Genomic DNA, 12256 nt, shown 5'->3' with positions numbered 1-12256 from the left:
GCCTGTTTGTGTCAAGATAGTACCTGGAGGGGGTGGCGTGTTTGTGTCAAGATAGTACCTGGAGGGGTTGGCGTGTTTGTGTCATGATAGTACCTGGAGGGTGTGGCGTGTTTGTGTCAAGATAGTACCTGGAGTGGGTGGCATGTTTGTGTCAAGATAGTACTTGGAAGAGGGGCTTGCGTGTTTGTGTCAAGATAGTACCTAGAGGGTGTGGCCTGTTTGTGTCAAGATAGTACCTGGAGGGGGTGGGTTGTTTGTGTCAAGATAGTACCTGGAGGGGTGGCTTGTTTGTGTCAAGATAGTACCTGGAGGGGTGGCTTGTTTGTGTCAAGATAGTACCTGGAGGGGGTGGCTTGTTTGTGTCAAGATAGTACCTGGAGGGGTGGCTTGTTTGTGTCAAGATAGTACCTGGAGGGGGTGGCATGTTTGTGTCAAGATAGTACCTGGAGGGTGTGGCTTGTTTGTGTCAAGATAGTACCTGGAGGGGTTGGCGTGTTTGTGTCAAGATAGTACCTGGAGGGGGTGGCGTGTTTGTGTCAAGATAGTACCTGGAGTGGGTGGCGTGTATGTGTCAAGATAGTACTTGGAAGAGGAGCTGGCGTGTTTGTGTCAAGATAGTACCTAGAGGGTGTGGCCTGTTTGTGTCAAGATAGTACCTGGAGGGTGTGGCTTGTTTGTGTCAAGATAGTACCTGGAGGGGTTGGCTTGTTTGTGTCAAGATAGTACCTGGAGGGGGTGGCATGTTTGTGTCAAGATAGTACCTGGAGGGGGTGGCTTGTTTGTGTCAAGATAGTACCTGGAGGGGTTGGCTTGTTTGTGTCAAGATAGTACCTGGAGGGGGTGGCGTGTTTGTGTCAAGATAGTACCTGGAGGGCTGGCGTGTTTGTGTCAAGATAGTACCTGGAAGGGGTGGCGTGTTTGTGTCAAGATAGTACCTGGAGGGGGTGGCGTGTTTGTGTCAAGATAGTACCTGGAGGGGGTGGCGTGTTTGTGTCAAGATAGTACTTGGAAGAGGGGCTGGCGTGTTTGTGTCAAGATAGTACCTAGAGGGTGTGGCCTGTTTGTGTCAAGATAGTACCTGGAGGGTGTGGCGTGTTTGTGTCAAGATAGTACCTGGAGGGGTTGGCTTGTTTGTGTCAAGATAGTACCTGGAGGGGGTGGCATGTTTGTGTCAAGATAGTACCTGGAGGGGGTGGCTTGTTTGTGTCAAGATAGTACCTGGAGGGGTTGGCTTGTTTGTGTCAAGATAGTACCTGGAGGGGGTGGCGTGTTTGTGTCAAGATAGTACCTGGAGGGCTGGCGTGTTTGTGTCAAGATAGTACCTGGAAGGGGTGGCGTGTTTGTGTCAAGATAGTACCTGGAGGGGGTGGCGTGTTTGTGTCAAGATAGTACCTGGAGGGGTGGCTTGTTTGTGTCAAGATAGTACCTGGAGGGGCTGGCGTGTTTGTGTCAAGATAGTACCTGGAGGGTGTGGCTTGTTTGTGTCAAGATAGTACCTGGAGGGGTTGGCTTGTTTGTGTCAAGATAGTACCTGGAGGGGGTGGCATGTTTGTGTCAAGATAGTACCTGGAGGGGGTGGCTTGTTTGTGTCAAGATAGTACCTGGAAGGGTTGGCTTGTTTGTGTCAAGATAGTACCTGGAGGGTGTGGCTGGCCACCAGGAAGGACTTTGACCTGTCTGTATGTAGAGAGTACCTGGAGGGGGTGGCTGGCCACCAGGAAGGACTTTGACCTGTCTGTATGTAGAGAGTACATGGAGGGGGTGGCTGGCCACCAGGAAGGACTTTGACCTGTCTGTATGTAGAGAGTACATGGAGGGGGTGGCTGGCCACCAGGAAGGACTTTGACCTGTCTGTATGTAGAGAGTACATGGAGGGGGTGGCTGGCCACCAGGAAGGACTTTGACCTGTCTGTATGTAGAGAGTACATGGAGGGGGTGGCCTGTCTGTGTCTAGAGAGTACCTCGGTGGTTGACCTGAGCTGTAGGATTGGTTTTGAAGACCTATGCAATTGGTTTGCTTGGTCCAGGCCCAAGTCATTGCAGCTATGGTATAGCTTTTAAGTTGCTGACTAAGGCATCGCCTTGAAAATATTAATTGGGTTGAGTATACTCAAATCAGTCCTGCAGGTATCCATGAATATATCTGTTAATACGGTATTCAGTTGTAATCCACATATTCATTAATAAGGCAACTTCTCTTAGTATGCCTTAATGAGCTCAGAGTGCCTTATGATTTTCCTTGTATTTAAGTTGGGGGTTCAGACTTGGGGTGAGTCAAACAAATTAGACATTCAGTGTCCCAGTTCAGTTTAAATTATCAAGTGTATTCCCATTGATTTTAAATAGAATGGAAAGCTGTGCTATTCATATTGACCTTCCACAGTATTCAATAAATGACTTAAAAATTGTCTTCTGAGACTCCACACTCAAATGGTTAAAACAAACAACTCGGAACAAAAAGCCCTAGTGTTCATATGTATTCTTCACAGAAATGTGTGAAGAGTTGACAGACGTTGTTTGGCAGAATATTATTCTGACAAATATCGCCTTTGTCGGAGCTATGCTGAAAGCTCTGTAAATGCACAAATGCATGCATGTATATTTACAGTGTGCAGATAGACACCCAGCAAAGGCAAAACGTTCTGTGATACTAACAGTGCATTCAAATAGTCTTCAGTAATCTTTGTTTATTGTTCAGCTGTATTGCAATGAAGCCCAGTTCGGTCATGGAGTTCCGTAAAGAATTTAAAACTATTTAGAAAAGCTGATGTTATATATGTAGAAAAGCCACATACTTTCTACTGTGTTGCCTTGACTGGGTTGAAAGTTTGCCTTGACAGTGAAACACATGGATGTTTGCACAAAAAGATCATACCTTTCAAATGTAACACTTTGTTCAATGTTAATATTGGCCTGGAAAAGATGCATAAAAATGTAATGGCTAATGTTATTTCATAGTTGACCAGATTCAATTCTTTTTGTATCGGATGTTTAAAATATTCTCTTTTCTATTGCAAGTTCTTAAAATAAAATTATTTTCATTTTGGAAATAGATATCATACCAAATGTCCCAAAACAAAGACAAGCACAAAAGAACAGAAAACAAAACAAAACAGCAATTATTGTTTATGAAAACACCATTTAGGATCAGGATTTGATCATCACTTATATAATCACATTATCATTATGTGATATTGTTTTCAAACATTATTTCATGTATATTTTAGGTAATGAACCAATAATGCATATTCCATGGTTGTCAAATTCAGTTACCATGGGCTGTTAAGCTTCACACTGATATGTGTTGGTCCAGATGAGATTTGAAGTACTCACAAGATAAGGCAATATAGTCCTAATCTCTGTCTGCCACCTCGGCTAGTCAGTATTTATCTCTGAGGCTCAGCTAACGAGTTGTGGATCGAGATGGTCTAAGGGGAGATAATTCTGATAGGATAGATGATTTGGTGGTAGAGTGCATGCTTATCATTATGTTGGACAGATGGCAGATGAAAATATTCTGAATACTTTCATAAAGAAATTTTAATAATAGACATAAGACCTGTTGTGTAGACTGCTATATGTGTACAAATGCATTTAATTATTTCTATGTAGAGTAATTATGTATATGTACATAAGTATTTGTTGTTAATTTAGAACCTTGGAAGACTAGGCAATAACATTACCTTTACAAACAGACAAAATCTGTTTTAAATAAGGGATATGGTTCTATAGATATACAACTCCTTTATTACAATGGCTGCAACGCTTTGGTGTACATACTAGTACCGTTATCAAGCAAGTGATCACTTGCAATGAAGAAGTTGTATATCCATAGAACTATATCCCTTGTTCATAATACAAACTTCTAAATTTCACTTAAAGAAGACATCAGTTTTGACTACACAGATAAGGATTTGTGGAGTAGAAGTAACTTTGTTGGCTATGTCATTAAGGCAATAGAATTTGGGTTCTCTGAGCACAGATTCACAGAAAAGACATTATGCACATTGCAGGAGAGAGAAGAAGGCTGAGGGTTCGGATGGTGACAGCGACGGGGATGGAGGAGTGAAGTTGTCTGTCTTCGAGAGGATTTCCAAAATGGAGAATAAACTGGAAGAGGAGAAGTTCGGCTCAGCAAGGTCAAGGTCAGGCTTCACAACACCAAAGTCTGCACAGAAAACATGGTAAGACTTGCAAACAAGCTTTATCTATAGTAATGACCTACATTTACGTTTCCATCATTAATAGCCTCTTGCTACCTGTGTTTTTTGCAATGCTTATCAACAATCAAAGGCCCTTATCGATTGTTCAAATTGGCAAAACGATGATAATGATGATAATGATGATAATGCTGTAAATTTAAAATAATTGTAATGTAATATTTTGTTTAGAAGATCTTCATAGTCAAGTAATTATTACCAAGTGTTAAATGAAATCTGAGTTGATTATTAAAACAGTGTTATGTAGGTAATGTGATTTGATTTCTAGGATGGAGAAATCCCAATCAGAGTCCAGCTTTGATTCTGGATCCAGTCATCGTCTAGTGTCCGGAGAACAGCTGATGGAGAAACTCAATGTACTAGCAGAACAGACGGATGTCCTAGACCTTGCTGCCAATAAACCAGTCAGTGAGAGACGACAACAATTCCAGCGCCGTAACCGTGACGACTGGAGGACAAGAACACAACCAATCACCATTGAGGAAATTCATGCAGCAGACAAGTTAGTGAATGCTCTGAAGTTACCCTTTTGTTCTAGGTTCAAGTTTGAAATATTCAGATATGGTGAAGTAACACTTCATGTATTTCTAACAATTTTTATCTGTGAAGTGGGTATGAAGGAATGAAAAGATTGACACTTCAACTTTCGCTTTTCTTGGAGATGCAGCTGAAATCAGCTCTTTATGACAACTATTTTGTTTTGCTTTCTTAATGTTGGTGATGGGAGACTGCTTTTAATGTCATTCCTTTCTTTATCTGTTTCTTTTGAATTTTATGTTGTTGCCAGACTTTCTTTCCTTTCTCAAATACTGAAAATGGTCAAAATGACAATAGATGTTGCACACTAAACCAATGATAGAATTTAGAGTAGAATATCAGCAATTTATCAGGGAAATAATTATTGAGATGGACTTCCTGCACTGGGATTAATTTGGAACTGCATAGGTCAAACTAGACACATTTAAAGGTGTTCCCTAAGTGCTATCTATGTCTATATGGTTTTGAAAGACGTAAGTATTATGAAAATTTGCAGAACAGTGTAGAGACTGGTGCCAGGGAATTAAAGGTTCCGAAATTCGGAAGTTAGAATTACCTAGTTTCTTCTTGTGAGACAAGAGGACTTAGTACTGGTGAAGTCTGTGAGAAAAGCTAGAGATGGCAAATTGTCAGATTTGGTTTGATTTCAAATTTTCACAAAATAATGCAAAACTCCGAAGAGATAAAATTTGCCAAAGATTGGAGATGGAATATGCATACAGGGATGCAACACAATCTGAAACAAGGACTAGTCTGAATAGTGATGACATATTCAGATACCCATAAACAGTCGGAAATTCTACTTGCCCCTGGGATACCTTTAACATTAAGCAAACTGATTTGGGTTAGTGCCAATTTACATTCATGGTATAGGCAACATCCAAATTGCAGTTCACATATGATTTATGCAGGGCGTCCATGTTAGGGACAAGATAGCTTGATGTTCAGGATGCGAATCATGTCTCCTTTCAGTTTGGAGACAGTGAGTGCCTTCCGTTCACTAATTCGTAAAAAGACTACCATCAATGCATACAATCAGATGCGAGACCTTAATAAAAAAATTAGTCCTGTTGGGAAGAAATGTGAATTTCCTCAGCACATATCACCTGAAAAAAGCAAGCGTCGGACTCGAAGCCAAAGGCACAAAACTACACCAGTCACAGCAGCAGAACTCAGTGCCATTCCAGAAGGAGAGACAATGGAGGGGGATAGGTCAAAGATGGGCCATGGAAATCGGGACTCCACTACAGACTCAGGAATCTTGTCTGATGCTGACAGTCTCCTTGGAAGAAACTCCTCGGAGAATTTACGCAGTTTGACACTGGAGATGGATCTGAATGAAGATGATCCAGCTAGAGGGAGTGTTTCTGCCAAAATGTCCATGTTTAAAGCAATCGAAGAAAGGTCAAAAGCAGAAAAAGAAAAAGCAAAATCTGCAAGTGGTGCCAAACGATATATTGACCGAAAAAAACGAGAACGGTCGCGAACACAACCTGTAACAGAAGATGAAGTCAAAACGGCAGCTGAGATCTCAGACCCTGCGGAGGAGAAGAAGCCAGAGGTGAACATTCCAAGACCTCGAGTAATCTCCAGGGCGAAGTCAGTTGAACCAGAGGAAAGCTGCGTTGCAGAAGAGGATGAGCTTGTTGGGTAAGAGACTTAGCCGAAGCCCTGCATCATCCTCACCTGAGTCTCAGCCTCAGAATTAACCCTATCACTGCAGAATGCCATTGTTTCTGGTGAAAGTGTTAATTTTGTAAATGCCTGTTAGCAGTCCCAATGTTTGTCAGCACCTTACAGGGGGGTTATCTCCCCTTTTACCTTTCCTGACATTCACATTGTCCTCCTGGTGTGGTGACTAACTGTCCATAGTTTTAACTCTGTGTGACACTTCTTTTTGTGTGATACTGCACTTAGCTCCTGTACACATCATCCAGTACTAACACCAAGGCATTCAGGAACCATGTACTAACGCTGTAGGCATCCTCACAATACACTGGCTCGGAATGCCTCTAGTTTAACGTAGAAACTGTAGATAGATGCCTTTAGTTGGTGTAGATGAAAGCAAACATGTTGATGTCATAAATAAAGCTCATTAACTATCTTCTCAATACACTGGCTCTGGATGCCTTTGAGTTAAACATAGAAACAAAATTTGTAGATAGATGCCATTAGTAAGTGTAGATGAAAGTAAACATGTTGATGTCATAAATAGAGCTCAGGAAGTTAAGTTGGAAGAGTCAGCCACAATACACTATCACTGGATTCTGTGACAGTTGGCTGAAAGGAATTTGAATGGATGTTGTCATTTGCTGATTTGGGCAACATTCGTCTTTACAAAACATAGACGCTATGAAGAATAGGTGTGTTCACAGGAAGAAACGAGTGAACAATATCCTGTAGTTTCCTTTTGAAGCAACTTTAATTAAGTAAAGAGAAACTGTTATGTGTTGCTACACATCATTGTTTCATAATAACTAGTTCGGTATTTATTCAGAAATTGCATGCCTAGCATTTCATGTTTGTGTACCTTTTCTTTCTTTTTCTTATTTATTCATGCATGGTTTTTATTGGCCATTGTGGTTGCATGTTCTCAACTTCATTGATTTCATTGAAATATGCAGTGCAACCTTTGTGAAGACACTAAATTGACATCAGTAGATACATGAATGTTTGCTGTACACATCAATATCTGTAATTTTTATTGCCATCTCCATGTCATATGGTGTTCAACAATATTAGTATTTGTGACCTTAGTGCTGTCAGGGTTACTTCCCTTTACATGTGCTGGCAAAAGTGTTGCAGTACAGAAACTGTTGCTGTATCATGATTACATTCTGCATCAGTTATAGAAGAAAGGTTAAATATGGCCCTTGGAAGTCGAGATTAAAGCATCAAGTCTAGTTCAATTGAGCATGTAGGGGCATTTTCCTGTAGTAGTCGTGCACTCTGTCAACTGTGGCAGGCTTGCATGTGGAAACCAACCAACACTAAACTGGGCCACATCCATACACAGTCAACAGTGGGAGCTAGGCTGATAACACTTAGCCTCTCACCACCTCACTCATACTTGGATACATTGTTTAGATTTCATGGTTTACAGACTATTGCTAACCAATTTAATTGGATTGGTAAAAGAAATACTTATATACATTCCTTAACTTGTTTGGGTTGGTTTTGTCGGGGGGAAAAGTAAATGATAATACTGTTTAAAGTGAAGAATGTTTGGTATTTTTACTTTAGCATGTAGATGCATTTACTTTGGAGAAGGTTTGTTCTGTTCTGAAGACTACATAATTATTATATATAAGGTAAATTGTTTCTTTTTCTAATCTATCAAAGTTGAAGTAGTCAGGCAAATCTAAATAGATTCAAACTATCTTCATTTGCTTGTTATTATTGTGGCTTTTGGCTCCGGTCCGTCAAATCCATAAACCGTAAAAAGTAAAAAAAAGTGTTGTCCTACACTTATCCTTTACTATTAACATCAATCTTACTTGATGTACTGAACTTCGCTGTGATAGTTTTTCAAGGAAATACGAAATGAGATTACCCTCTGTATAAAAGTTCTTTTTGTAATCTTTCTATGTTCTAACACATCTTTTAGTTTAAAGAGGAAGGTAATTGATGTTTTATCTGTATTGAAAAATGGTTTCTGTGTAAGCATAATTGAAATGTGTCTGCAATGCAAACTAGAATTCACTTTTCTGCATGAGTGAAGCTGTTCTATAACCCCCCATGATGCTAATTGTCAAAGACTCCATGGGTCTAGTCATATAGACAGGCAGTGTGGTAGCCTGAATATTCCAGGCCGGTCACTGAGTGAGACAGTGGTATGGTTGAGTGACCTGATAGTAAAACATGCCAGTATAGATTGAGGGGTAAGCTTCTGATATATGCCAAGTGGTAGGACATCGAGGTCCTACACACAATCAACACACAACTCCTGCAAAGTTAATAAAATATGTAGAACGCGAAAACATAAATATCCAAATATTGTATCTATAGTATTTAGCTTAGTTGCTGCTTACAGTATTTGTATCTATAGTTTTGTGTAACAGTTGAAAAATGAAATTGTCTTTGCCTTGCACTGAAAGAGCATAACTTGGAGCTTGGCAGATAAGCATTTGAAAAGTATAATCCTTTGATGTCCTTGTAAAGTGCTTGTGTTTTGTGAAGTGGGAAAAACAATGAAGGGAATAACACGGGAAATAACTCAGCAACCAGTTCAGTATTTCTTGGTTTCCTGTCAATTTTTAACATGCATGTAATGAGTTCGAATAAGTATGAAATGATATTTGTCTGATGATTGTTAGTAATCGTAATTTAGGAGTACTTCAAAATTGCAGTGTTGACCATAAAAAGTTCTTGAAAAGTCCTTTTATTTTGTCTTTAATCTGTATGAACCCTGCATGAGCAGTTTATCTTGTTAATAGCTATGATTATTGACAGTATAAGGTATCTCTATCACATTGTAATCTACAGATGGTGATCAAGTGTTATCAATGTGTATGGAACTTCCATCTTGTAATTCTGGAGAGATATTATGAAACCTGTTGTAAGCACTGACCATGAAAGGTGACAGAGAGAGTGGGTCACCCTGTAGAGAGCCTCTATTCAGTCCCATTCTGTCTATCAGGCTCAGCTTGGCTGAAAAAGTGAAACTCTTCACCCAGAAGAAAGAAGAAAAACCTCCAGCTCGTACAGATGCTCCTGTCCCTCGGAGACGTGCTCGCAAAAACATCTCAAGATACAGCACTCAGGTAAGAAGTTTAATCTTGTGTATTGCCAGTATTGAAATTCTATCATTAAAATCTATCATTTATTGTGCTATTTGTCTCAATCAAATAAAGTCTATGTACGTTATGCACTTTCGATGTTGCAATAACAGTATGTAAAATAAATATATGGTGCTGACATGATCATAAGGTCTGCTAGCTGTTGATTTCTCAGAGGCTGGAAAATAGACCTGTCAGAGTAAAGATGGAGAATGAAGTCCCAACACATCTACAAAGATCTAGACCTGTAATTGTGGATAACTGTTTCTACATTGCTTGTGTACTCAGGGTGTCTTTGGGAACCACATTTAAGTAAACTATTTTACATGTGTTTATTTAATTTTTTGGTGAAAAGAAAAACAAAACAAGCTATTTCGTGCAATAGATTAAAGTATTTGTAGGAGCAGGAAATATGATTTGTCAAATGTACATTCCAAAAAGGTGATACGAACCCAGATGTGTGTTCTGTCCCTTGTCAGATATCTACATCAGGATCGAGGAACATATTTTGTTAAGAAGTGGGCTATCTGGGGCACCATCTACAAATATATATCTGAGTGTCTGCCTAATCTTAATGGTGTACAGTTTTACCAGTTATCGAAGCTGTCCCCTAGTGTTGACAAATAGCTGTTAGATAATGTCAACCTAGGTAGGGGTGTGGTCACTGGTCAGGGCTTCACACACCTGCAATGTTGTGGTGGAAGATTACATTCTGTGTTAGTAGAGGCATGCAGGCTAGGATCCCAGGTCGTGGTGGTGTTGTTGTCATAGCTCACCACGGGACTGGTAACAACACCCATATCATATCATGGAAGTCAGCTTACCATACTCTCATCAGGTGTGTCATATGTTTAAGGATATATTTTGTAAAAGGAAGGTGATTTGAAATTAAAAATGTTAGATTCATTCAGCTTTCTTCGCGCTTGAAGGTTGTCTAATATCTATATTTCTGTAGTTATTTGTTTGATTGGTAAAAGTAATTGGAATGTGTTTTGAGGAAGTTGTACAGAAAGCTAGTCAATGTCAATGGTTTAATATGCATGTAGTAGTAGTAGTAGTAGTAGTAGTGTTACAGATTACTGACACTGACATAGTTATGATATCAAGCGAGGAAACAGATAATACTCTACCTCAAGTCTCGTATCTATTACCTCCACACTTGATATGGAGAAAAAGCACAATGGGTCTACTTCCTGGTGTGCCCGTGTTGCTGATGGCAGCTGCTATACAGATATTTAAACAGTCCTTCAGGGATAGCAGGTAACAAATATTTTGTGGTTTATTTATGTCTTCAAGACACCTCAATATCTATAAACATTTTATGCAGTTTTTTGAGCTGTTGCGTCATATGGGAAATTGTATCCATGTGGTTGTGATCAGTTGCAGTCAGTCTGTGTGTAGGTCTAGGTCTAGATCACGGCCTCTATGACTGGTCTGGCAAACACACATGACACAATTTGTTGACTGTTTGCTGCCCCCGAGTGTTGCTAAACAACTGAAGATGTGTATATAATTTGGAGCAATGGTAGTCTTTAATTAGCAGCTTTCTTCATTTGATTAAGATTTGTGTATATGTGTCACCAGATAAAGAAGGTACTGTGATCAGGACAAGTTAATTATATGTAGGAATGTAACAATGTGGGCCTCAATGACATCTCAGCAGGGGGATGGTGGAGGGTAACTTTATATGGGGGTTTAAAATTGTGTAAATATTGTATGAATATCCAAGCCATATTGAAGTGTGGAAGGTTCATTCAAGCAGCTGAAATTACTCTAAGATCAAGGTACATGGTGTGTAATGTAGATCACTTCAGGATAGAAGTTTGTCACAGAGGTTGATAACCTGTGATATGATCATGTAGCAGGCACTACCTTTCAATTAACTGATAACACATTGTTTTAAATGATAGTTATACTGCATTTAGTAAAACACCTGTGTGTGATAGTATCAGTAAAACACCTCTATGTCAGCATCAGTAAAACACCCCTGTATGACAGCATCAGTAAAACACCCCTGTTTGACAGCATCAGTAAAACACCCCTGTATGACTGCATCAGTAAAACACCCCTGTATGACAGCATCAGTAAAACACCCCTGCATGGCAGCTTCAGTAAAACACCCCTGTATGACTGCATCAGTAAAACACCCCCATATGACAGCATCAGTAAAACACCCCTGTATGACTGCATCAGTTAAACACCCCTGTATGACAGCTTCAGTAAAACACCCCTGTATGACTGCATCAGTAAAACACCCACATATGACAGCATCTGTAAAACACCCCTGTTTGACTGCATCAGTAAAGCACCCCTGTATGACAGCATCAGTAAAACACCCCTGTATGATAGCATCAGTAAAATATGCCCATATGACAGCATCAGTAAAACACCCCTGTATGCCAGCATCAGTAATACACCCCTGTATGACTGCATCAGTAAAACACCTCTGTGCGACAGCTTCAGTAAAACACCCCTGTATGACTGCATCAGTAAAACACCCCTGTATGACAGCATCAGTAAAACACACCTGTATGACAGCATCAGTAAACACTACTGTATGACAGCATCAGTAAACCACCCCTGTATGACATCAGTAAACCATCCCTGTGGGACAGCATCAGTAAAACACCCCTGTATGACTGCATCAGTAAACCATCCCTGTATGACATCAGTAAACACCACTGTATGACAGCATCAGTAAACCATCCCCGTGGGACAGCA

The 12256-nt window shown here is 40.0% G+C and overlaps 1 protein-coding gene across 8 annotated transcripts in view; it reads left to right on the top strand.

Moving 5' to 3' along the window:
• The window catches only part of LOC139463757 (supervillin-like), a 166818-nt gene that overhangs the window by 123874 nt on the left and 30688 nt on the right, over positions 1-12256 (top strand). For 7 of the 8 annotated variants that reach the window (XM_071245034.1, XM_071245036.1, XM_071245035.1 and 4 more), the window contains 4 exons: positions 4014-4184; positions 4489-4722; positions 5730-6407; positions 9397-9520. In XM_071245034.1, the coding sequence (XP_071101135.1) occupies positions 4014-4184; positions 4489-4722; positions 5730-6407; positions 9397-9520 (1207 nt within the window). The remainder of the gene's footprint in view (positions 1-4013; positions 4185-4488; positions 4723-5729; positions 6408-9396; positions 9521-12256) is intronic. The other variant, XM_071245038.1, reaches the window with a different exon arrangement.

The sequence above is a fragment of the Haliotis cracherodii genome, unplaced genomic scaffold (genome assembly GCF_022045235.1).
Source record: "Haliotis cracherodii isolate W230 unplaced genomic scaffold, xgHalCrac1.p SCAF_16, whole genome shotgun sequence".
NCBI lineage: Eukaryota > Metazoa > Mollusca > Gastropoda > Lepetellida > Haliotidae > Haliotis > Haliotis cracherodii.
The sequence above is the reverse complement of the archived record's forward strand: the minus strand, read 5'-3'. Positions and strand labels throughout refer to the sequence as shown.